Here is a 27,973-nt window from a genome sequence, read left to right as displayed (position 1 = left end):
TTCACATTGTAGTTTTCTTGCATTAAAAATCCCATAACAGATTTGAGTAACTTCTGCACCCGTTAGCGAAAACTGGCTTCACTGACACTTTTTATAAAACAAAATACGTTTTGTAGATTAGATGAGCTCTAAAAAGCCTTATGATCGTTTTATGGATTAACCCCCATATTCTTATATGGTTTTCAAATTGATCAAATGTTTTTTAAAACAAATTTTGTTTTATAAATTTAAAAAATGAGTTACAAAACATTTGGTTTTATAGATATCCAACTCGCATCCCACTAATCTTAAGGAGAACCCTAATCTTTATTTTGAGCAAAAAATAAATAAAAAAAGGCTAAATTTGTTTTAAAAAAGTTTTAGATTTTGCAAAAAAAAAAAATAAAAAATTGTATGTCTTGATTTACAAAACATTTTTTTTGATAGATATCTAACCCAGAGAAAATAAGGCTGTTCACTTGACATGAATTCGAATTTATTGCAAATTTGATTTGAAGATAATAGCTATGTTCAATAACTAAAAGTTGTTACTAGTTAGTAACAATTGTTACTGGAAAAGCGTTCATTAACTCAAAAAACTTTCAAGTAGAGAAAAAATCAAGAACGTATAAATTTTAGAGAGTGTTCTCTCGTTGCAAACTATTACAAGTTCTATTTTCAACTCGAAATAGTTAGCAGCTTATATTTCATATGTTTTGTGTTAATATTTATTTATTTATTTACAATTTTATTTTTGTGGTGAAAAAAAAGTGAAAAAAAAGAATTTTCAATAAAATTGAAGAAAATGTGAGTATTTATACATTTTAAAAGGAATAAAATAAGAAAATTTTGTGTATAAAACAATTGTTACTGGAAAAGCGTTCATTTACTTTTTACTATTTTTGAGAATTTAAGAGGGTAATTTTGTAAATTTTGATTTTATTCTCTCGTTGCAAGTATTTACTGGGAAAGTAAATGAACAGACCTAATAATTTATGTTTCAATTCTAAGAGCTAGTTTCTGGGATAAAGATGATCTATATTCTTTGTTTAAACCTAGTAATTTATATTTGATCAGTAACATTTTCGAAAAATTAGCAGTCAAAATTCACAGATTTAAGAACTAGTTCTAGAATTACCAAAGAGTGACAATTTCAAAAAATCATTGAAAACTACGCGAGTTCTGGAACTAAATTTTTTTTCGAAATTCAATAATTAATTAGATGACAATTTAGAATCGCAATTATCAAAGTTTTGAATTTTGATATATTCTTACAATAAAAAAAATTATCAAAAAAAAAAAGATAAAAACAATTGGAATAAACAAAAAGGGTAATAAACCCACGTTAAGTATAGATTCCTTATGTTTCTATAAAACTGATATTAGACAGTTAAATGTAAAATTCAGAATAACTTAATTTTAAACAAGTATAGATTTATTTTGTAAAAAACTTAAAAAATTAATCAAGCAAAAATCATATAAAACAGAAATTTAATTTTGAAAAACAAAAAATTTCTATTTAATATCACACAGTAAGGCAACACCTCGTACTATCCAATGATCAGGATTTTTCAGCGTATTTAACCATAATGGTGAAATGTAGTTCAAATCAGTGCGATTTATTTTCTTATAAACAGGGCACTAAAATTTAAAAAAAAAAAATATACTGCAGCTATACTCGATAAACAAATAAATTAAATATTAACTAAACATACCGTATATAGCTTGGGACTCTTGGGGGCTGTTGAATTTATAGCCGATATATGTACAACCGGCATTAAAACATACAACACCTTGTTCGTGGATTCAATTAAACGTGCTGTTTTACGATCCCAACCAGCACCATCCAAATAGAGACCGTGAACATAAATACCCTCTTTAGGGGGTTTCTTACACTCATCACTGCCTACTTTCAAAACTTCGTTTGTCATTGAGACCTGATCCAAAGCCCAGCCATTGTGGGCACGTGCCACTTCCTGTTTCATGGCAGTCAAAAATCCTTGAGGATTAAAAAATCCCGACATCCAAAATACCACAGGTCGACACTAAGCGATCAACAATCGTAAACTAATACATATGTATTTTGTGTGAACATGAGTACTTACACCAAAACACCAGGAATAGAATTGAGCGTTTCTTTCCAGCAGCTCGGTAAACCAAAAACCTAAAGTTGATGAAGCCCAACTGCCTCTTAGCCATACCCCCGGTACACGGGCATTGAATATGTTATCCAAAGCATCTCTCAATTGTTCACTCATAATGATGGTGCCCTCGATAGCCAAAAGAAGGTCTTTAAGTGTGGATCTAACCAATATTATGATCTAAAGAGAAATTTTATATTGTAATGAGATTAATAAATCTGACATTAAATAATATACATATGTATATCATGATTGGCTACTAATACAAAACGGTTAGACATATAAAGGACAAATTTTTACCTTTTGCATACGATCAATTTCTTGCCGAAGGAAAATATTCATTGAACTGAGGGCTCCCATGGCTCTTAAACGTTCTTTGACCTCAAATAGATCATAAGGTGCAGGAGCTTTACTTTGCATTTCTCTAACCTGACGAGCTACCTTATCCTCACGAGTTTCTCCACCGCCACTTGAAGATTCTAAAATGATTTTTGTTTTGTATTTTTATAAAATAATAAAAAATAAATCCAAAATTACCCTTAGGCTGTATTGATATAATCGTATCCAAAATTGATCGAGTTGTATTTGTTTGATAAGTGATTTCGGCATTCGAATGAAAACCATACACTTGCGGGGGATCAATATTGGGCAATTCTTCTATGGCAGCCAAATAAGCTTCTTGTTCTTTAAAACACAAAACTTTGTAGCCTTTAAAGAACTCAAAAGTTTCGGAAAAGAGATGGTCATGGAACCAGACACGTCCAAATGTATTTAGCAAACGTTTGTCATAATCGTCGGTAACTCGACCACCATACTGAACCTCACCCAACATATAACGTACAGTATTCCAACTAATGCCCTTGCCCGGTTCCAAATCATCTAAATGGTTTTGCACGAACAAACAACTGGCATACCAATCGGCCGAATTAAATTCATAGGGGATATTCCAGCCCAACGGACCGAATTTACGACGTTCTTGAACCACTGAATGTAGGAATGATATGGCAAATACCAAGGGATGATAATACACCGATTGTGAATAATCCAAGAAATCTTGAGATAAATTGCTATAGGTTCTCTTGAGACCTGCTCTTATGCCAGCCGGTGGTTCATTGGTAAATTTTAAAGACATTTGCAACAATGTTATGGAAAAGCCCTCATGGGGCTCTGTAGTAATCCAAACCCTAAAATTAGGACTATACGAAGATTCATCAACTCTTTCCAGATCAAGTAGCAGCAGAGTAAGTTCGTGCATGTATTCTAAACCCAAGTGACAGTTTTGTAGCAAAACCCAGCCACCTTCTTCCAAGCATGTGGCCACTAACTTACGAGCATGAATTTCCTGGCCCTGGCCCATTGAAATAGGATAACATTTGAGTTCATTTTTCTTGGCCAAAGCTTCTATGTTCGATGAGGGATCAGAACCCATGGAAAGAAAACAAACTATGGGTATAAGAGGTTTACTTTCGGTCAATAATGCATCAAAACTTAAAATAACCGGCTCCGCAAACCGTTCTCCCAAAGAACTGGCTATATATTTACGGCTTTGCGATAAAGTACGATCCGTGCACCACGAACGCAGCAACAAAAGTTTGCGAAAAGGATCCAGTGCATTATAACCATCTGGTATAGTTTCATTCTCAGGACAGTCTTTCTTGTACCAATGCAACCATGCCCGTTCGTTGTTCGAAACCTTATTCAAAATATGAACAAATGGACCCAAATTCGATAATTGTACCAAATTCAACCAAGTTTCATCTGTAATCCATTTAAAAGGTACCGCAGGACAATCATTTAGATTTAAGGCTGCTCCGCCCTTAATAAAATTTTGAAATTCTTCATAGCTCACCAAATCCATTTGACGATCTATGTTTAGTGCGATTAGCAAGACAAATAAGAACTTATCTTTTTCATAAAGTCCCCGCGATTTATACCTATATATCTCAAAGGTTAAATAGGCTATTATGCGCTTAATACGCTTTTGCGTTATATGAGTTTTGGCCGACTCATGCATGCTGGCATCGAAACGATCTAGAAACTGGACCAACGACGTCTGATACATCATATTCACTTTGGCCATGGTGCAAACCAAAAAATACAAAACGCTTCCACGTGTAGCCACGGGACGATATTCCTCACGTGCTATATTAATTTTAGCTTCGGTTATTTTGGCAATTTCCAATTTTTCGTTAACTTCGATGGCCGTGTTTTTACTGGTATTCAGCACCTCTATGACGGTAACATCATCCAACAGACTGCCCTGGGTGGTTGACAGCTTATGCAGTAAATTGGCTTCCAATTCCTTCATTTTCTTCATATTTCCCGTTACAGTTTCCACCAGATTTGTACGTTCTTCTTCGAGTTCCTTGCGCTCCGTTAGGATAACTCTGCCCAGCAATTGATCTTCTAAACCTTTCATGGTTACAGTAAAATCTATGATGGAAGTGCGTGCTGAAACTTCGGGTGTATATGAAGGATTGGGCAATTTTGTGGTTATATAACAACGGAAAGCCGCATTATAGTCAATTTCTTTGTCACCTAGTTTGATTTTAAACGTAGTACCCACTTTCAAGAGATTGCGATCCAACACATTGTCCAAACAAGGATCCAATTCTTCGCCCACATCTTCTATGATTACGGGCATACCCATACTAACGGCATCCTCTATATGCGTGCGGAAATAACGATGTGACAAATTGGTTACAATTAAACCATTCTCCTTTTCCTTATTCTTAATCCAGGCTTTACCCTGAGACTGAGGATCGATCAGCAAGGGAAATCTTACGGCTTTGGTAGCTATAATACCATTTTGTATTGATAATTCATCGGTGGGTAAGCCTTGAAGATTCCATTCTCCAATTTGAGTGCGATCGGTTAGACTGTCTATGATATTTAAGTTCACCGATATGGGTATTAAGCGCTCAAAAATTTGTTTTAACCATTGCGCTTGTAAATCATTACGAAACTCTTGATTGAAAGGTCCGGTATAGGATAAAAAGGCAGTCAATAAAATAGAGTCGCCGACCAGACGCTCTGTTTCACTTTTAAATTGAGCAATTTGCTCAGTCCATCGAATTTTCTCTCCAGCCAAACCACTGATAAGAGCAGTAGCGGCATCCATTTTGTCTTGACATTTTTTAGCCTCTGAAAGGACAGCATTTTTCTTAGAAATTGCTTCGTCAAATTGTTGCTGGACTTTGGCTAGTTCTCGTTCTTTGGCCGCAAATAGGTCTTCGGCTTCCTGTAAATCACTGGAGGCCTTGGCGTATTTGGCCGCTTGGATAGCCAAATTCGCCTTAAGGGGTAATACTTCTTTATTGACTTCAAAGTATTTACCCATGGCTATGGTCCAGGATAATAAACCGGCCACATTACCACAAGCCACTTTAGCGGCTTCGAAAGTATACAAACTATAGGGAAAATTATATATATTGGACGGAATCTATTATCAAATCAAAGCACTAGCTAAACCTACCTATAATTAAAATAGGGAAACATTAAGTCTACCATTTCAGCATTTATAACATCTGTAGGATATTCCACAATTTTTCGTAGGAAACTGGTGTCTGACATTACTTTAAGCGACTCCTCCCAAGAACTCTGTAAAAATTGCTTCTCCATATCGGGTTTAACCGATTTTATGCGCTTGCGGAACAATATGCACACACAATCCATGATCAAGGTAATCAAATAGGGTGGTTTACCCAACTTACGCACCGTGGCAATGTCAGCAGCTTTAATAGTCTAGCAAAAATAAATCTAAATAGAACGCAAAAAATTTAGTCTTAATACAACAAAAACCTTTAGAGCCGCTTCAGCTTCTTCCAAAGCTGGTCTAGCCTTTTCCAACTTTGCCTCAGCTACTTCTTTGTCGGCGGATATCAATTTCACCAATTCTCCAGCCTGGGCTTTTTTCTCCGCCACTTGGGTTTTAATTATTTCTGCGGCTGCTGTCGACTCAGCAACAGTTTGTAATACCACCTCTGCTTCCTCGGTAGCCACTACAATCACCTTATTCATTTCAACTAATTCCTTTTTCAATACAGATACTGATGCTCCCGCTTCATCTAGTTTGTCCAAACCAGACGACATTCTTTCGGATAACACCACAATATTGACCTGCTTATCCTTGTAAAGCTTTTTATAACTCTCCAAAAATGAAATCAATGACTTGGGAGTTACAAACGTAGTTCTACGGAATCTATCGAAATAGGAAATGCACGCTTCGGAAACAGTTTCATGTATCCAGCTCATAATTTCGATGATTTGCTCTTTGACCTCATCCGAACAGATAACTTCGAAATTCTCTAGATAATGGCGTGACACAGCAACTCGTGCATCTTCAGGCCACTTTTGGAACCAATCAATTACACAACCAGATATTAAACCCGGAAATTTCAAGGAACGTGCCCGAAACTTTTCACCAATCTAACAAAAACAAAGGAATTTAATTAGTCCCGTTGGATGTTTGAACAATAGAAAAACTATTTACTGGGGAAAAGCACAAAGCAACATGCAGGTTTGAACGAGCTCTAGATATAAAGAAATCATAAAGATTATCTTGAGTTGGTGGCCTTCTAGGCTGTACTTTTTTCATGACGGGTATAATTTCGTTGTAAATTTCATCTGAAATAAAATTTTTAGATTATATTTTTTCTACCAATTACACTGTGGAACAACAAGTTTCAACCATAATCATTCCAACGTGCTATAAAAGAAGCAGAAAATCAGCAAAATTTACAAAATTAATTCCATAATTTAATAGCCAAAATATATATGTAATTGGGGTATTCACACGGTCTGCTATTAGTCATATTGTCATAATGTCCTAATAATAGTTGTTTTTGTGTTTTAAACAAAAAAAGTATTATTTTAAGATAAAACAATAAACATAGTTCAAATAGCCTTATTAGTTTAGAACTTTTTTGGTTGAAACACAACAAAAATTTAATTAAACTAATATATTAGGGTATTTTGACAATATGACCAAATAGTAGACCGTGTGAATACCCCAAATATGTGGTTTAAGGCAGAGAGAAATATACATTTCGACAATTCACAAGGTCTCCTATCATGTCATAATGTCCTAATATTTCACAATGGTTTAAAAATGTTGTTATTGTCTTTCAAGCAAACAATTTTAAAATATTACTACTATGTATGCCATGTTTATTGTGTTATCGCAATCAACCAGCAGATACATGCGCCGAACGCCTAAGAATCGGTTAAGCCGAGCCAACGAGTCGCGAAATATTAGGACATTATGTCATGATAGGAGACCTTGTGAATTGAACAATAGAGTTGAGATTTTGTTGTTATATTAAACATGATTTGTTTTATTCCAAATAAATTTTCGAAATCCTTCTGGCTTTTGTTGGTCTACTTTCATTTCGTGTTGGAAACCTTGAAGCTGAAGTCGTTATTATACTATATATTGACATCTTACCCATTTCATCTTTGGCAAATAGATTAGCTATTTCTCCAGAACTCAATATGTTATTTATGTATTCCAAGAAACCCTCATCTTTGATTTCATTATCGGTAAATATAAACGTTATGCCCTGACCTTCCAAACCCGCAGTACGATATAAATACTTCAAGTCATCCACTAAATTACCGGCATTATAGGCTCGAGTCAGAGTTATTTGGAAAAACTTATATCCAGCTATAAAGGAGGCCAAACGGGTTAAACTTTGTTTTCCAGAACCACCCACACCCACCAACAAAGCATTGCCCCTAGAAAAATTTTGGTTTTATATGAATTTCATTTTCACACCAACTGAGCTTTTTACCTTGGCATACTGATAATACGTGACACGATCATCAAATGAACTAAAGCATCGTGAAATAACACCATGTCCAAATGAAAACCTCGAACATATTCATTGAATTGGCCCATATACCAAAATATGCGATTTTTAACAGTGTCCATGCTATAAGTGTAAAATTGATAAAAATCATTACATTAATAGAAATGTAAGAAAATTTGTGAAAATAATATTTGGAAAAGGTTTGAAACTTGAATATTTTTCATAAAATTTGTTTAAAAATTAATTAGTAGTTTTCAGTTGAAATGTTGAATAATTAATAAACTGATTACCTTGGAATTTCTTCATAAATCTTCGGAGGTTCTAATGAAACATCTTCATCATCTTCTCCGGCATCTGGTGGATCTCTTAGAAAATCTACAAAGAAAGTTTCATCCTCTGGGAATTCTTCCCAATATTCAGCCAAATGTGATTTTGCATCTTTCTTCATGCGATCTATGAACCAAATGGTATCTTTATAATCCGTAAAACGATCGGCTATAACCCGTGTGCACTCGTGGCGCCACAATTTCAATACATCCAACACTGTTTGGCATTCTTCTGGTGCCACTTTCAAAATACCCTCCCAAATGCGGGACAAATCGCGTAAATTAAAAACATAATGGAAATTTGAAGGTGTGGGCAACATTTTGACCTTAATATTTTGCCAGAAAATACGTGTCAAGGGTACTAAAAGAGGCACAACATCTACGACTTCCTCGGCAAAGCGGGCCAAACAAAAATAACCGGTGCCAATTTGACTGAAAATTTGATCCATAGAATTATTACTGGGCAAAGTACAATTAAATATGGACATATGACGTTTCAAGCGATTTGGTATGTCATTACGACCTCCGCCTGGGTGTATCATAGCTGCTAATATTTGTATATCCAAAATGGTGGAAAAGTCACCTTTAACGAAAACAATATTGAAGTAAACAAGAGAGCTATATTCGGCTGTGCCGAATCTTATATACCCTTCACCAAATTATATGTACTTCAAAATACAAATTTTAAATATTTTTAGGTAAACAAATTTTTTTTTCCATAGTTTTTTTTAAATTTTTGGAAAAAAAAATTTCGAATTGTTATTTAATTTTGGGTTTTTTAATTTTTTTTTTTTGGTGAAAAAAAAACTGTTTTATTAAAATTACCCGGTTTCTCCAAAGAATAGAAACCATGTTGTTCAATCATTTGTCGCACAATTTCATTAGTAATTTGGTCGCCCCAGGCATTTATTACTGGCATATTGATATCGTCTATGAATATAGTCATGGACCTTTGACCGGGAGGGCCATAGGTTGTACCCACACGTTTTTCCACATATGATTCAATAATACGCTGGAAAAATTGTAAATTAATTGGGTTAACTTCAATCTTTTCTTACACACCTGATACATGTTGGGTGTAGTGGCCGATGAAAAGTTAAAGGATTTATACAAATGCACCTCAGGATCATAGTTTGACATATAACCCTTTATCATGACCGTCTTGGCCGTACCCTGTTCCCCAATTAACAAAACCTGTTTACGTTGTTTGGCAATATTGTGCATTAGAAATGCGGTGCGAACATTGTCCACATTCGGTACCAAAATCGAAGCAAATTCCGGTATACTATCTTCAGGATATATAAAACTTTCTACACGCGTATTCCAATGTTGCCAATTGCCACTATCATCCACATAGTATTCAAATATGGTTTCAGTTGGTAGCTTCTTTGGCCATTCTTTAAAATTTATTAAATTTGTATTATTTAAATTGCGACTACCCCTTCCATTTACTTACTCATTTTAGATGGATGTTTAAGTAGGAACTCTTCCAGTTTGTCACGTTCATTAATCTCCAACACCGCACCTAAAGTCCACATCATAGCAAACAGGAATGTACGTTCCAAGTATTTTTCTGATCTATTGCTACAATCGGCTAATAAACCATCAAGTATTTCTAAAATTTGTTTTATATATATTGCCTCCAAGATCCGCATTTTGGCCATAAGTTTAGTTTGCAGAAAAGTATGAGCCTCATCGTATATAGCCGCAAAAGATTTTCTAAATATATCTTGTTCAAAAGCGGGTTGTCGTCGAACCCATGCTGAAAATTATTAAGCAGAGTTGTTTGCATTATGTATTTGTTTTGCTAAAGTTTTACTTGAGAAACCTTTACTTAAAATTAAAGTTTGTTATAAATTTGAGGATGATCTATTTAATGGGACCTATTAATAAGATCCACATTAGTTGTACATAAGCTTTTAAAAATAAGTCTACTTTAATATATGGGGGATTTCATGTCAAGTGAACCAACTTTTGAAATCGATGTCTTCCGATCGGGATGAAATTTGCACCAATGTTAGTTCTATTGGATAGTAATTCGGACACCATTTTTCAACAAGATCGGTCAAGAACTCTCTGAGTTATAGGGGGTAAAATTTTGACAATTTGGTCAAACAGGGGTTTTTTCTTATCCATGTAACTTATTACCTATTGTTCTTAGCAAAATGTGTTCCAAATAGTATAGATAGCTATTTCTTCGATCTTTCGAAAAAAAATATTTAAAAAAAAAAATAAAAAATTTTTAATATTTTTTTTCCGAAATCAAAAACTTTTTTGACTTTTTTTTAAAATACGCTATTTTTTTTTTTTTTTTTTTTTTTCTTAAAATAAAGTTTAAATATTTTCCTTGAACACCTACTTGGTCGCTTAGTGGGATGCGAGTGGGATATCTATCAAAATAAATATTTTGTAACTCAAAACATAAAATTTTTGACTTTTTTTGCAAAATCAAAAACTTTGTTGACTTTTTTTTTCAAAATGGACCCTTTTTTAATCTTTTTTTTTAGGTCAAACAAAAGCTTAGATATTATCCTTGAAGACCCTTTTGGTCGCTTAGTGGGATGCGAGTGGGATATCTATCAAAATAAATATTTTTTAACTCAAGACTTACAATTTTTGACTTTTTTTTTTGCAAATACGATTTTTTTTCCAAATGGGCCCTTTTTTTAAAATTTTTTTTGTAGTCAAAAGAAAGCTTAGGTCCATTCCTTTAAGATATTTTTAGTCCCTTAGTGGGATGCGAGTAGGATATCTATCAAAATAAATATTTTGTAACGCAAGACATACAATTTTTTAATTTTTTTTTGCAAAATCAAAATTTTTTTCCAATATGGGCCCTTTTTTAATTTTTTTTTTTGCTCAAAAGAAAGCCTAGGTCCATTCCTTTAAGATATTTTTAGTCCCTTAGTGGGATGCGAGTGGGATATCTATCAAAATAAATGTTTTAACACAAAAATTGTATGTCTTGAGTTACAAAACATTTATTTTGATATATATCCCACTCGCATCCCACTAAGCGATCAAAACCATCTTAAAGGAATAGGCCTAAGCTTTCTTTATAGCAAAAAAAAAAATTACAAAAAGGGCCCATTTTAAAAAAAAGTCAAAAAAGTTTTTGATTTTGCCAAAAAATCAAAAATTGTATATCTTGAGTTACAAAATATTTATTTTGATAGATATCCCACTCGTATCCCACTAAGGGACCTAAAATATCTTAAAGGAATGGACCTAAGCTTTCTTTTGACTAAAAAAAAATTTTTAAAAAAGGGCCCATTTTGAAAAAAAAATCGAATTTGCAAAAAAAAAGTCAATAATTGAATGGCTTGAGTTACAACATTTTTATTTTAATAGATATCCTACTCACATCTTCCTAAGTGACAAAATAGGTCTTAAAGGAAAAGACCTAAGCTTTCTTTTGAGCAAAAAAAATTTAAAAAAAAAAGTCCCATATTGGAAAAAAATTTCGATTTTGCAAAAAAAAAATTAAAAAATTGTATGTCTTGCGTTACAAAATATTTATTTTGATAGATATCCCACTCGCATCCCACTAAGGGACTAAAAATATCTTAAAGGAATGGACCTAGGCTTTCTTTTGAGCAAAAAAAAAAAATTAAAAAAGGTCCCATATTGGAAAAAAATTTTGATTTTGCAAAAAAAAATTAAAAAATTGTATGTCTTGCGTTACAAAATATTTATTTTGATAGATATCCTACTCGCATCCCACTAAGGGACTAAAAATATCTTAAAGGAATGGACCTAAGCTTTCTTTTGACTACAAAAAAAATTTTAAAAAAAGGGCCCATTTGGAAAAAAAATCGTATTTGCAAAAAAAAAAGTCAAAAATTGTAAGTCTTGAGTTAAAAAATATTTATTTTGATAGATATCCCACTCGCATCCCACTAAGCGACCAAAAGGGTCTTCAAGGATAATATCTAAGCTTTTGTTTGACCTAAAAAAAAAGATTAAAAAAGGGTCCATTTTGAAAAAAAAAAGTCAACAAAGTTTTTGATTTTGCAAAAAAAGTCAAAAATTTTATGTTTTGAGTTACAAAATATTTATTTTGATAGATATCCCACTCGCATCCCACTAAGCGACCAAGTAGGTGTTCAAGGAAAATATCTAAACTTTATTTTAAGAAAAAAAAAAAAAAAAATAGCGTATTTTAAAAAAAAGTCAAAAAAGTTTTTGATTTCGGAAAAAAAATATTAAAAATTTTTTATTTTTTTTTTTAAATATTTTTTTTCGAAAGATCGAAGAAATAGCTATCTATACTATTTGGAACACATTTTGCTAAGAACAATAGGTAATAAGTTACATGGATAAGAAAAAACCCCTGTTTGACCAAATTGTCAAAATTTTACCCCCTATAACTCAGAGAGTTCTCGACCGATGTTGTTGAAAAATTGTGTCTGAGTTACTATCCAATAGAGCTAACCTTGGTGCAAATTTCATCCCGATCGGAAGACATCGATTTCAAAAGTTGGTTCACTTGACATGAAATCCCCCATATATTAATATACTAGCTGACCCGACTGACGTTGTCCTGTCCAAGTTAAAAAAATGCTTGTGTTCCATTTGTGAATTTGTGAGAAGCGGTTTGAAAAGCGTAAAAATAGTTAAAAAAAAAAAAAAACGTTTTATTGAATGATAATTTTTATTCATATAGGACATAGAATAAAATATACATAGAAGCGCTACTTAGAGACAAAGAACCTAAGTTTGTTGTCAAAAACCTAAATCTTGCAACAACAGAACACATGTAAATCAATGTACATATTTTGAGTTTTTATAGAAGTAATCAAATTTTGGTCTGAAAAATGAGTGATCACAGATCGAGCTCCTTTTCTTGGTTAAACGCTTATTGGCCAAGTTATTAGCGAATTTAGATATTTTGAGTTTTATATAAAAAATCGATTTTTGGTCAGAAATATGAGTGATCACAGATCGCCCTCCTTTTCTTGATTGATTAAACGCTTTTGGCCAAGTTATTAGCGATATTAGATATTTTGATTTTTTTATATAAAAAAATCGATTTTTGGTCAGAAATATGAGTGATCACAGATCGAGCTCCTTTTCTTGATGAAACGCTTTTGGCCAAGTTATTAGCGATTTCAGATATTTTGATTTTTTATATAAAAAATCGATTTTTGGTCAGAAATGTGAGTGATCACAGATCGAGCTCCTTTTCTTGATTAAACGCTTATTGGCCAAGTCATTAGCGAATTTAGATATTTTGAGTTTTTATATAAAAATCTAATTTTGGTCAGAAATATGAGTGATCACAGATCGAGCTCCTCTTCTTGATTAAACGCTTTTGTCCAAATTATTAGCGAATTTAGATATTTTAAGTTTTTATGTAAAAAATCGGTTTTTGGTCACAGATCGAGCTCCTTTTCTTGATTAAACGTTTATTGGCCAAGTTATTAGCGAATTTAGATATTTTGAGTTTTTATATAAAAAATCGATTTTTGGTCAGAAATATGAGTACAATTTTTTTATAACAGTTTTAAGTAAAATCTGAAATAATTCAAATGATGATTTATAATTTTAGGAGAATTATTAGCGGTTTTAGATATTTTGATTGAGCTCCTTTAATTGATTAAACGTTTATTGGCCATGTTATTAGCGAATTTAGATATTTTGAGTTTTTATAAAAAAAAAATCTATTTTAGGTCAGAAATATGAGCGATCACAGATCGAGATCTTTTTCTTGATTAAATGCTAATTGCAAAAGTTATTATTGAATTTAGATATTTTGAGTTTTAATATAAAAAATCGATTTTTGTTAAAAACTATGAGTGATCACAGATCGAGCTCCTTTTCTTGACGAAACGCTTATTTGCGAAGTTATTAGCGAATTTCGATATTTTGAGTTTTTATATAAAGAATTGAATTGTGGTCAGAAATATGAGTGATCACAGATCGAACTGCTTTTCTTGATTAAATGCTTTTTGGCCAAGTTATTAGCGAAGTTAGATATTTTGAGTTTTTATATAAAAAATCCAATTTTGTTCGGGAATTTAGGTATTTTGAGTTTTTATATAAAAAATTGACTTTTGTTAAGAAATATGAGTGATCACAGATCGAGCTCCTTTTCTTGATTAAACGCTTATTGGCCATGTTATTAGCGAATTTCGATATTATGGGGTTTTATATAAAGAATTGAATTGTGGTCAGAAATATGAGTGATCACAGATCGAGCTCCTATTCTTAATTAAACGCTTATTGGCCAAGTTATTAGAGAATTTAGATATTTTGAGTTTTTATATAAAAAATCGATTTTTGTTCGGGAATTTAGGTATTTTGAGTTTTTATATAAAAAATTGGCTTTTGTTAAGAAATATGAGTGATCACAGATCGAGCTCCTTTTCTTGATTAAACGCTTATTGGCCAAGTTATTAGCGAATTTCGATATTTTGAGTTTTTATATAAAAATCGATTTTTGGTCAGAAATATGAGTGATCACAGATTGAGCTCCTTTTCTTGATTAAACGCTTATTGGCCAAGTTATTACCGATTTAAACTATTGTGAGTTTTTATATAAGTAATCGAATTTTGGTCTGAAATATGAGTGATCATAGTTCGAGCTCCTTTTCTTGATTAAAAGCTTATTGGCCGAGTTATTATCGATTTAAGCTATTGTGAGTTTTTATATAAGTAATCGAATTTTGGTCTGAAATATGATTGCTCACAGACCGATGTATTTTGCAGATGTATTTAATAAGTAGGCGTATTAGTGGACGTGGACAATTTCAATTTATTTAAAAACTTTTGCGGACTATGTATTGCGAACATTAAAAAAAAAAATTTGTTAAATCGGTCCAGGCGCCCTGCGATTTTAGATATATCGAAAAAAAATTGACGTGGTCAATTTTTCTTTCAGTAAAAACTTAAATTGGATTACTATGATCATTTAAACAAAAAATTAGCCAAATCGTTGTAGCCGTTTTCCGATTTTAGATAAATCGAAAGAAGTGGGCTTGGTCAATTTTTCATTACGTAAAAGCCGAAGTTGGGCTATGGCCAACATTTAAAAAAAAAAATTGTCTAAATCGGTCCGGCCATTCTCTACTGATGCAATTACCAACGAACGACATTTGATTTTTATTTATATAGATTAATGTAAACTATGGATGTTTGATAACATCTGCGAAATTTTACCTTTTAAGAGCTAGTTTCTGGGATAGAGATAATCTACATTCTTCGCTTAAACCTAAATTAAACTAAAAATTGTGTTTCTCACTTATTGTTTATATGCTATATAATCTAGGTTTAACTGAGCATCATTGGTGAGTTAAACCTAAGTATAAAATGCCAAAGCACAAACAGATGGAATATAAAATAAAGAATTCAGCACAGCAGCTCTTTGTTTTTATTTGCTTTATTAACATCAATATAATTTTTAATATACATTTTATATACTGTTATGTCGCTTTTTCTTTTAGAAAGTTAAAATTTACAAAAAAAAGTTATGTAACGCTTTTTCTTATAAAATGTATAGTATTGCCATATTTATATGAAAAAATTTGAAGAATAAACATGTGATTTGACTGAAAAGTATGGCAATGCTAACAAAATTAATCCACTAGTGAGAAACACAATCATTGGTTAAATTCCGGCAAAATATATTTCAGGATTAATATAACAGCGTGTTAAGCTGAGTTTAACTGACAAGTAAGAAACTAGCTCTAAGTGATGTAACCTTTAGGTGATATTTATTTTCTTACCTTCCATATAAATAGTCCATTTTAATACCGATGAACTCATAAAAGTCATACCCACCCGCGAAACAGTGGCCGGTGATGCATTATCTACATTATCCGGTTCGAATACCAACTTTGAATTTTCTGCCATTTTAATACGATCACCATTCGCCAGTGTTAATGTCTTATTGTCATCCAAGACGGAATTTAGATTTTCAATCCAGACAGCATCAACCGGACCGTCCAAAACAATCCATGTGTTTTGATGTTTGGGAACTTTAAGTGAACGTCTCCATAAGGTGGAAAAAATGCCGTCAGTCCAATCATTGGTGGCTACATCTAGGCGACCAAACATTTGGGGAGCAGTTATGGCTTTAGGATTCATTCGCATCTCCTTGTGGGGACGACCCATTTCTGTAAAACATTTTAGCATGGCAACTGTGCAACTGGTTTTGCCCGATCCCGTGGGACCCATTAACATTAAACCATGTCTGACCAGAGAGGTTTCATACAGCTGTACCACTTTTAAGTTCCATTCAGGATTATTAACATAACCCAATTCTTCGGTTATTTTAACTAAAGCTCTCTGTAATTCCTTGTATGTATTCGTGGTGAGTTTAATACCCGGAAACATGTCTTCGATTAGAGATAGAAATAGTCCCTCATCCTCATCTATTAGTTTAGAGACATTCATGTCTCTTAAAACTCTCATGACTATAGTCTCTTCAGTATCAGTGGGATTAGCACGTTTTTGGGCACCTAAAGTACGCAATACTGACAGTATGTTTCGAAGACCAAAATCGTAATGAACTTGTTTAGATAACTGCTCTTCACATAGTTTGTAAAGGGTAAAGAATTTACGTGACAACACCAAATTATCTTTAAAGCCACAACTGGCCAATTTAACACGTATGATGATAGCACGATCTGGCACCATCATTGCCACTGAACGGAACATAATCTTTAAATTTTCGGGTAGTTCTTGACGACCAGCATAGCCAGGATTCATGGTTATAAAAAGGCCAAATTCCGGATTCAAAGTAACCAAATCACCATCACTAAATATAAATGAAGTGCGCTTTTCTCGGCGTGCCGTCAGGACAATGCTGCAATATAAAATGTGGTAATCTTTTGAAAACAGTATATAAGACTATTTTGACTTACTAAATCTGTTGAGCTGCTACTGATAACACTGGTAGCTCTATACGATTAAATTCATCAAAACAACCCCATGATCCGGACTGGGCTAAGCCTTTGTAGATACGACCTAAGCCTCTGAAATCCATTTGATCGGAGCAATTAAATACCACCACTAACTTGCCCAAAGCACGACCCATATCTTTAGTAGTCTCCGTTTTACCGGTACCGGCTGGTCCTGCCGGAGCACCACCCATAGACATACCTATTATAAATTGTGTGCATTTACTTCTTTTAGAACCATTATTAGTTTAAAATATTTACCTATAGCTTGAGCCAATGTTATATAACAACGATCGGTTAAAGGTGTTATAGCCAATCGTTCTGTGACACCCAAATATTCATTTTGATATATAAAGTTAACATCAGTTATACCAACTATAACATCATCATTATCTTCATTATAATAAAAGCGGGCTTGTTTTTGCCATTCAAAATCACTTGCCGTCCGTATGCGCATTTGGCATAGATCATCAAAAATATCTCTGTAATATTGGAAGGTAAAATATTCCATATTTTTATTAATCTTCTTATTATTACCTCTGATGAACATGTATGGTCACCATAGTTTCGAAACGTATACGATCTAAAGCCGTCAAATCTTTTACGGTCAAATCAATAAAGTGATTTAATAGATTTAAAAATTTGATATTTGTTCGTTTCATGATTGTCTTGTCGGAACGACATTTTCTTAATGCATATTCAGCGTCTTTGGTCCAATACAATTGTACACCAATTATACCGGCTTGACCACAAAATGAGGGAAACTCTTCGGCAAAATTGAACTCTGGATCATTTAAGCTAACTGCCATTCCCGCCAATATCGTACGCATGGTATCCTGCATTTCTTTTAGTAATCGATTCAACCAGAGTTCAACACTACCGGCACATTGAACAGGATTCTCCAATTGAATTTGTTCATGATTTGCCGAATTTAGAGCTACAATAACATCGTTCGTCTTTTCTTGAAAATCAACCTAAAATACATACATATATGGAAAAAATACTTTTTAAGTTTTTCAGATAATTAATTTTGGTATCTAAAAATATTTGTATACCCTTCACCATAAGTGGCAAGGTTAAGTTTGTCATTCTGTTTATTATTTTCAATATTTTTCATTTGCGACCCATAAAGTACATATATTCTGTCTCGATGGCCCATTTGAAGCTATCTAGATTGAATATCTGAATTCCTCAAATATGACAATAAGACATTCCACTGGGCAATTGTGATCGTATTAAAATGGCTGAAAATTCAAAGTTGGCCTTTGAACCGGATAACGTGGATAATGCATCACCGTCCGCTATTTCGATGGTGGGTATAACGTTTCAGAGTTCACCGGTACAGAAGTGGAGTATTTATATGGAATGTAAGAAAATAACTGCTACGAAACTATTGAGCCCCTACTCAATACTCAATATGTAAATGTAATTTCAAAATTGTAGAATGTAGTTTTAAATTTTAAATCCCAATTATCAGTGTAGGTTAGGTTAGGAAGGGGTGTACAATATGTGCACTTCCACTCGAGACCTTGAGGTCCATTGTGATTCCCTTCAATAGATATAAACCGTGAAGATAGATTAAGAATAAAAGAAGAGTCCAAAACCGCCTGTTAAAAAGAGAAAGAAAGATCTTGCTACGGATTTGGAATCGCTGTAGAACGTAGCAACATTGCCATGTTCGTTCAGAAATCTATTTTCTAGCCACATAAGTATGTGACCCTGTAACCTAGGGCAGTTTCACATGATGTGTCTACTGTCTCTAGCTCCTCTGCATCCCCACACAATCTACAGAAGTCTTGTGTGCTATTATCCCATTTACCCTTAAAGGCTCCAATTGAGCAATGACCGGTTATCACTCCTACTAGAATCCTGATATTATACCTATCTCCAACTCTATCAGTTTTCTGGTTGCGTTTGCATTCAGTTTTGACCATAAGGCCCTGGACACTTTGCAATCTGACCTACTGCTCCAGGATTGATTTGTATAGTCGCGGAATCTTTCATAAATTAACCTGTAGTAGTGACATATAGGTGGTTTAACCCCCCGTTCCCAAGTATCATGATCTATATCAGAACCATGTCTAGCCAGTTCATCTGATATCTGCTATATATGGTAAATGGCACTCTGGGTTATGTTTTTGTACTTCGAAAATTCAATTTTACTATAGGGGGTTATTGTGTAATTCGATTCGAAAAGAAAACGTTTGTGGGAAAAGCAAATACATTGAGTTTCGGAGTAATCCCCTGATAAATTAATCCTATTGATCTATTTTCAAAACAAATATGTTACTTACATACGCTACAGCATCAAAAATGCTCAACAAATGTGGCTGTATAGATGTGGGATCTGAGGCTTGTCCCAAAATTTCCAATAGTACTGGATCTGATACGAAGAAAAATCGGGGGAACAATAATCGTTTTGATTCCAAATATCCCGTCAATGATTTCTGACATGTCTCCAATTGCTCCAACAACCAATTCAAAGCATTAGCCAAACTCTCATCACCCGTACAACATTCAACGGCATTTGGAATTTCACGAGCTCTATACATTATCTTAACATAGTTTTTATCGATGTTGCTAAATCGCTTAGCTTCCAAAGGTAGTTGTTTGGCTATGTCACCGCCCACAAAGACCGCCTCCAAATATATCCATAAATTCTGGACAATTAACCATTTCTCTAGAATTTCACCGGTATTAACCAATTTACTAAGCCACAATTGGATTTCTTTCTTAAAGGGAGCATTATAGCGATTAGATGACAATGAATTCATAACCATTATACTGTCTTCTAAAGAAGCAATAATTTCCAAGGTCTCAGCTCCTTTCAAAACTAATTCACCACGTGTTTTGAACATGCCCAGTTGTACGTTGACCACCGACCAATCAGCTATAACTTGTTTCAGTTTTGCCTCAATATCCAATTCCTTGCTGGCACCCACACAAATGTCTTCCACATCTTCTTTATGCTTCAGAATGGGAGCTTCCAAAAGTTTGCCCAAAGTAAACTTAATACTAGTGGGATCAAAGTCAGATTTAAGTAGAGCATTTAAACGCACCCAATGACGTTCTTTCATGGCCTTATTGGTCATTAGTTCTAGCAGAGGACACGTTTCATTGAAGTCATCAATTTTTGTCTTCAAATCAATGAAAGCTGGCCACGTTTGCATGCCTTTTGGTAATTTACGACATCTAACTTGAAAATCAGCCAATTCAGAACTGATCTTTTCAATATCCACCTCGGCCCAAGACATTTCGTAGTAATCGGAAATTGTTTTCAACACTTGTATGTACAAAGAATACAAACGATTCAAGTAGTTGAATTCACGCTTGCGCTGATGTAATAGAGGGTATTCGTTAATGGGTAGACCAAATAATTTTTCACCACTGCTATACATTTCATATTTGCGCCACAGTTCATCAAAGCGATTTTGGAACAGAAACACACGATCACTGGCTTCTTTGGCTGAAATACCCTCAACCATGGGGCCATTGGCTTCGAAGTCGGCATTAAATTGATCAAATTCTTGAACAAACAAAGCAATACCATCATTGAGTTCTTTAAGCAATGGACCCTCCATTTGGGATATGCGATCTGATACTTTTTTGGCCTGTAAACGGTTTATTATAAATAATGGGATATGTAGTTGATATTATATTATAAACATTTACGTTTTCCAACATTTTGTTAAACGATAACTGCAAACTATCCACTTTATCATAGTCATCTTGAGGCACATAAATATTAAACTGGGAAAATAATGCATACGCATCGGTTATAACACCCAAATGCATGTCCATTCTTAAGAAAATATTTTAGAATTAAATTATATTTAACTAAAATTTAAACAAATTATTTACTGTATAAAATTATCTCGAATTTTCTCCAAACACAACATGGCCAAACGAACATCATCTAAATCATTGATAGGCTTCGATAAAATATTTTCTTGTTCGGATATAAAGTCCACCATCTCATCCAATTGTTTCTTATATTGAGCACTTAACAATTGGCCACATAATGTTTTCCATTTTTTTGATTCTTCCACAAACTTGTCAAAAGCTTTTTCTTTAGCATGTAAAAGATACAAGTGTAATAACTATTTAGCTTGGCAGTATACTTTCATCTTACCCATTCTCAATTGAATTGGTCCAATACAATGTCTCTTTTTACCTTCCTCCAATTCGCTGGTAATATTATCATAATAAATGAATTTATCGCGTATATCTACAGTTAATGGATTCGTATTTACGAATTCTTGTATAATCTTGTCACGATTGGAGACCCATAAATATTTATATTTATCAAAAATATATTTAAGATAATCGTCGATATCCTGTTTAAACATCATCAAGCCGTTAGCGAGATTTTGAATTGCTCTCATAATATCCTTATGTTCGATAACATAGCGAAAATAGTTGCGTTCGTAACGATTTTCATCTAATAAAAGAGAAGAGGTTCTAGTAAAAGTACTTTAAATAGAAAGTTTTGTTTAATTTGGACCTAAATAAAAATATTACATTTTTGAAAAATCGTGTAATATTACTCTGTTGTTCTCTTTTGAATAATATTATATTAAGCAATACAGTGAGGGGCGTAATTACAGTTTTCAAAAATATGACCTTTTACCAAATTTAAAGGGTCTTTCATTAAGCGCTTCCTCTCTTTAAATTTAAATAAAACAAAGTGTGTGTGATATATCATCGACATTTTTTATTCGCTTGTAAGGTCTATCGATGTCATTATGTATGGAATATAACATCGTGCCCATCGCTCACATCGGTGGCCAGATCACATCACCTACACGTGAGATGACCATGCCCGCAAATCGCTCGTGGAGAATGTCCAGTGTAACATGAGTTGTGTACGTGTCCCGCCGTCCTGTTGAAACTACATGTCGTTGATGTACATATCATCCGATTCAGACCAAAAGAAGTTGGTCTGTCCATGTCGCTCTCAAAGAAATATGAACCAAAATCCACACCAAATAGTGACTTTTTCGGGATTGGTATCGTCCCAAAATCGACAATTTTGCTTTTTTCCAATTTATTTTTTAATTTTTAAAAAAAAAAAATTTTCAAAAAAGAATTTATGACAAAAAAAAATTTTGGATGAAAAAAAATTCAGGTTAAAAAATATTTTTCCCGATTTTGAGCCATTGTAGGACCAACATACTATCGTTGGAATGGACTTTGAAATATCTATTATTAGATATCCATATTGTCTATATTAATGACTTAGTTATCCAGATATAGATCAAAAATTGCCCAAAAGTTGAGGTTATGCCGTTTTTTTTCCTAATATCTCAGCCATTTATGTGCCGATTTTGTCGGAACCGAGCCGGAAGAATTCCCGATATATTCATGTATGAATCAAGCATGTAAGTTATTGGAGGGCTTCGGAAAGTTGATTTCAATATACAGATGGACAAACGGACATGGATATATCGACTTCGCTATCTATAACGATCCAGAATATATATACTTTGTGGGGTCGCAAATGAAAAATGTAGAAATTACAAACGGAATGACAAACTTATATATACCCTTGCCACCCATGGCGAAGGGTATAAAAATATGGTCGCTATCTCTATATTGGAAGAACCTTTATATGTATATTTCTAAGATAAATTCGAAATTCATCAGGTTTTCTATTAAAATTTAGTAAATTTCTGCATTTCTATGCGTTATTCTTTATTTAAAATATGAATTGTCAACCATATTATTGTCAACCACTAATAAAATTATTGTCAACCACATTTTAATTTTCGAGTACAGTAACAGTATCTTTAATAATTTGCCAATTGAAATCTTTTCAGGCATGATGAAATCTTACCTACTGTAACACGCCTTAAACGTCTTTCATGTGTTTTGGCCTGTTTACCCCACGTAGTCACGAAATAATTTATTTCTGTACAATTCAAAACAGCACGATGGAAATCAGTTTGCATAACTTCCATATTCGGCTCAATGTGGCAGCCACTTTCTAAATCAATATCTAATTCGGTATACAAAATCGGCGGCTGAGGATCTGTGCGCCAATTAGTTCTAAAAAATTAATTATTTTTTACACTAATTTACGTTTTATAAAACATGACTCTTATTACCTCAAAATATTATGACGAACATAATCCAAAGATCTCTTTGAACATCCTACTAAGGCCGATATCATTTTCGAATTATAAAATGAAAATAAATCCATGCAATCATTGCGCAAATGATTCAATTCATAGCGTATGTTTTCATAGTTTTTGAATTGCAACGTCTTGAGTATATCTTCCGGCACCAAATAAATTGTGCGATAAATTTTCTGAAACTGTATCCAATCCCATTTATCAATGGGCATTTGTCCTTCGGCACGCCAATTAGTATCATCGATTTTGTCAAGGGGCAATTGAAAGACTCGTCTACCCTTTGAATCGGTTGTCCCAAAATCCAATAGTTCCACAAACATATTACACAAATCGATAACTGCTCGTTCCATGCATACAGATTTCTTTTCCAATTCCTTTTCAATTTCCATCCGTAAATTATTGCAGTTTTCGTAGAATTTCTCTGATGTGACTGGTGCTGGGGGAACGAACATGTAAAGATAATCATGCAGTGAAGCCATTTCTTTAGCAATCCTAATGGCATCAATGTTGAGAATGGTTTTATAAAAGAGGGATACATCTTCGATTTTCTAGGTAATAAAGAATTTAAAAGAGAAACATAAATAGTTTCACATTTTTTAAACCGAATAAGTAAGCTAAAATAAAATTAAGTAATTTGAAGCCCTGTAGTATGTATTCAATACTGAAAGCTGGTAAAAATATCTAAAAACTATTCAATATATTGAGGATAGAAAAACATATTTCCAAAATTACAAAAATGGACTACAAGTCTAAAACGGCTGATCACATACAAACAATAATACCTACGTATCGTTCGTTCACAATTCCACAAGGGTAAAATATTATCTTTAACCAAAATTATTTTTACCATTTCCTCGGTAATAGTATTTTTGGGATATCAGTAGTCTAGGTGAAAGGGTAATATAACGATAACGGTAGCTTTGCAGAATCGGTTAAAAACATTCTAAATCCTTCAGACTACTAATCGAGATATTGAAGATCTATCGAGATATTGCCACCACTAACTCAATTTTAAATATACAAGAATATCAGAAAATTATTCGTTTCGATTCCAAAATTCACCTAATTTTACTGTATATATAAAGTGAATCCCCTAAAACTTACCCTCTCCACACTTTCAACAAAATCTTCTAGATTTTCCGACAACCAGGTTACCGTTGATAATGCGGGTTTTAACAGTAACGAAATTTCTTGCAAACGAAATCGCATTATATTAATAAAAACCGGTGTAATCTTTAAGCGCAATTTATCCAAACGTTGTATGGCATATTTCAGAGACTCGGCTGGTTTCAAAATACGTTCTTTGCAGTATGTTACTACAGCTGCTACATTTGGTACTTCTAATTTCAATTTCCACATCCATTCGGTTTCTTTGATCAGTTGTCTAATTGACGGATCAAGATTTACAATATATTCAGCTGATTGTTTATTGCATACAAGTATTGGAGCATTGAGTAAACATCGCACTTCTTCGCAATAATCGAACCAAGCTTTGTGGTAAGTCATTTCGTAGTGGCATATAATGCCATTCATATAATTGTAATAGCGAACAGTTCTTTGGGCTTTTTTGTGGGCCAACACACAGGGTCGTTTCTTTAAAACCTTCATGGGTTCATCGATTTTTTGAAAGATTGAACGTATCCACATTATACGACCTGCTACCGGTGGCATATTGCGTGGTATGAAAGGATTACCACGTTCTTCATTGTATCTGTAATATATGTTCATATTGTTTAAATAAAACAAGTCAAATTTTAAAATATTAAAAAAAAAACTTACACATCCTTTAGCAAAAACATTTCACGTTCCAACATTTCAGCCACCTCCAAATATCTACGATCCAAACACAAACATTCCAAATTCAAACGTTCAAAGCGTTGTAAAATCAAAATAACCGATTCGGTTATGGGGACATCGGCAATCTGTTGCTTAACAAACTGCTGCATGCCAACTTCCGCCTGTTCACATTCCTTAATGAAATTAGTGTAATCTTTATCGAATAAATCAACTCGATAATTTAAAGGATCATAAGCTTTTGAACTGATCGTAGCTCTGGCACCCTTAATAATGGCATTAAATTTCTCCATGCCACTAATACGTATGCGATCTAAAACCGAATAGGTAATCTCCACATTGAAAATAGTTTTTATCTGAGGATTAAATAATAGTAAAGGTAACTATAAAAGAAATTAATTGTCTAAAACTAACCTTATCCAAACGTTCTAAAAATTTTTCTAAACACGTAAATATATAAACGGAGGATACCACCCAAGGTTTTTCATTCGATTCAGCCATATCACGACAAGTGCTAAAATATTGTTCCTTATAGCTTTGCATGATATTACGACACTTTTCGATTTTTTCTATGACATCATTTGGTGCTAGTTTCCACAGATTTACGCGACCATTATCGGTTAGATAATTTTTACTGACTATGGTTAATTGATTTGATATCTTGACAAAAAGACCAGTTACATTTGTGGGTGTATTAAAGTAATGAGCAGTTTTGGATACATTTCGTATGGCTACCATGAGGCCTGGCAAACTGCTAATGATACCATCTGGCGAAGATCTTTTAGATAAGAAAAAAAATAATATGATCAATGCCTGAATGGCTCATACTTATTCTCTAGTGGTGATTAATAAGAAAAAAAATGTATTCCCGATAATGTATTCTTGCGAGACTACTCAGCAAAAAAATTTAGAAGTAGTTCAAAGTGAATGTCATTTTCACGACTTCTTAAGCAATACATTACAATTCATTTTAAATGCATACATAAATTCGTCAATAATGAAGCACTTAATAAGATCACTGTTTTTAAAGATGATCGGGGAATTAAAATATTTAACTTTTATTTAAAACTAGTTGATCGCCCCCGGTAGCTTCGCCCGGTAGCATTTACTAATGTTAGTTCCTCAAGTTTCTCCAACCCACTCACACCAGCCTGTTCTTATTTATTTGCAAATAAAATATCTAAATTTGTACTGCATACTTTAAGGAGCTTTTTTATTACAGTTGACTGGACTCACAAAAAAAGAATTTCCGAGTTTTACCCGGAATTTTTGAATTTTTTTTTCTTTACAAACCATCTCCTGAAAATTTCGAATCGAATAAAAAAAAAATCAGCCAAGTCGCTCCAGCTGTTCTCACGTGATGACATTACATACATGGACCATTTCATTTTTATATATATAGATTATTTTAGATTTAACAAGGAAATCAATGTTTAAGGGCTTCATTATTGACAAATTTAGGAAGGCATTTAGAATTGAGTAATATAGCTTAAGACTTCGTGAAAATTACCTTTACTTTGAATGTGATCTCCAACTTTTCAATTTACCTGTATAGAGGATCCCAAAATTTTTGCAATGATGTTATATAACGAACATTATCTTTTGCCTCGTTTAAAACCAGCGTTACTTGATTGTCAATTTCAGCCCATTTCTTAAAAATAACACAAATATATTTTAGAAATCAGTTCCTTTTTTATATGTAAAACATAACAACCTTTAACAGTTTCGAGGATCTTGACAAAGTCAAACAAGCCTTGTGATTATTAAAAGCTTGTGATGAAACAAATTCCTTAATGGACGTATAACGGGCCAGCATTCGACGCCAATTGACTAACATTTGAAGAGGGCCAACATCAGCAGCATCTCTTAAAATTTGTTTTCCCTCCACTAATATTCCTTGGATTTGTCGCAACCATTGGCCAAAATAACGCTCAACTAAACGTACGCGATTAACATCTTTGGAACTGGCCTCTATTTGAAATTTCACCAAAAGAAAGCCTTTGAAAAGTTCGTGAGAAACTTCAAAGATAATTCTGGACGAGGCTGTGGCTTCAGAAGATTTAAGGAATATATTAAACATATTAAGTGTATGGAAAAATTTATTTTTTTGTTCCATTTCGGCGACGCCAAATTCTGAAACGGCTTCCAAAGATCTGGTCAGTATACGATCTACAAAATTTTTAATCACATATAAACACAAATCTTTCTTTACAGCATTCCAACAAAACAAGGCCACATCCTCTGATACTGTACGATTGTCTACATTCTTTTTATTATTGTTGCGATATACCACTACCCATTTTCCGTATAATGCCACATTATCACTACGCAGGACTATGGTACGTTTGACAGTTTGCCTTTTCATGCTTTCCACATAACGCCCCGACTCAGAGGGATAACCCTGCATGGGGGCATAACTAATCATACACGCTCTTGGTCCCCCATTTTCGAACATTCCCGTTAATAAATCAACAAATGCCGGATCGTCAACAGCCCCCATTATTATTTCCTCCGTGTCAGTACCCATGAGATCGGCCACTATTTCCAGGACATATCTGTGATTGGCACCCAATGAAGAGATGCGCTGTTGTCTCAACTCTTTAAAATGTTGCAATCTTTTGCGTTCAACCTCTTCTCTCTCCTGATCAGTTACACTTAAACGTCGTGCTGTTTGTTTTTGGATGGTGTGCGAGACTCCGAATAATTTTCGTAATTTTTTTACATTGCGGTCTGGATCAATGCCTTTAACTTGCACATAATACGAAGTACTACGTCGCTCTTCCTCATCTTTTGACTGTTGCTCATCTTCATCCATAATGAATATAAGTATTTCAATAAGTTTAGTATTATTTTATTAAAGATAATTTATAATAAAAATTATATTAG

The 27,973-nt window shown here is 33.5% G+C and overlaps 1 protein-coding gene across 1 annotated transcript; it reads right to left on the bottom strand.

The window, feature by feature from the left end:
- Positions 1 to 1,479: 1,479 nt before the first annotated feature.
- On the bottom strand, positions 1,480 to 27,973 carry kl-3 (dynein heavy chain 8, axonemal kl-3). The gene is made up of 29 exons (XM_065501326.1): positions 26,802 to 27,973; positions 26,635 to 26,738; positions 25,502 to 25,865; positions 25,073 to 25,443; positions 24,398 to 25,004; positions 23,267 to 23,841; positions 22,996 to 23,207; positions 21,292 to 21,600; positions 21,021 to 21,228; positions 20,832 to 20,961; positions 19,454 to 20,770; positions 17,697 to 18,133; positions 17,421 to 17,641; positions 17,124 to 17,361; positions 15,984 to 17,065; positions 9,713 to 10,018; positions 9,319 to 9,653; positions 9,082 to 9,268; positions 8,221 to 8,839; positions 7,913 to 8,053; positions 7,567 to 7,856; positions 6,613 to 6,746; positions 5,922 to 6,548; positions 5,596 to 5,864; positions 2,658 to 5,530; positions 2,421 to 2,599; positions 2,085 to 2,300; positions 1,695 to 2,024; positions 1,480 to 1,620 (listed from the first exon to the last, which is right to left on the bottom strand). Exons 1-29 carry the CDS (start codon positions 27,900 to 27,902, stop codon positions 1,495 to 1,497), a joined length of 13,908 nt encoding a protein of 4,635 aa, XP_065357398.1. The 5' UTR covers positions 27,903 to 27,973; the 3' UTR covers positions 1,480 to 1,494.

The sequence above is a fragment of the Calliphora vicina genome, chromosome 2, assembly GCF_958450345.1.
Source record: "Calliphora vicina chromosome 2, idCalVici1.1, whole genome shotgun sequence".
Taxonomy (NCBI): domain Eukaryota; kingdom Metazoa; phylum Arthropoda; class Insecta; order Diptera; family Calliphoridae; genus Calliphora; species Calliphora vicina.
Note: the sequence above shows the minus strand (reverse complement) of the source record. Positions and strands in the feature narration are given on the sequence as shown.

Excerpts from the sequence above, each read along its gene's own strand:
- kl-3 (XM_065501326.1), bottom strand. The coding sequence starts at position 27,902 with ATGGATGAAGATGAGCAACAGTCAAAAGATGAGGAAGAGCGACGTAGT. Across the intron at positions 25,866-26,634 it reads TTTTGGGATCCTCTATACAG|ATCTTCGCCAGATGGTATCA; the intron begins GTAAATTGAAAA and ends CTTATCTAAAAG. Across the intron at positions 17,362-17,420 it reads AACATTGGCTCAAGCTATAG|GTATGTCTATGGGTGGTGCT; the intron begins GTAAATATTTTA and ends AATTTATAATAG.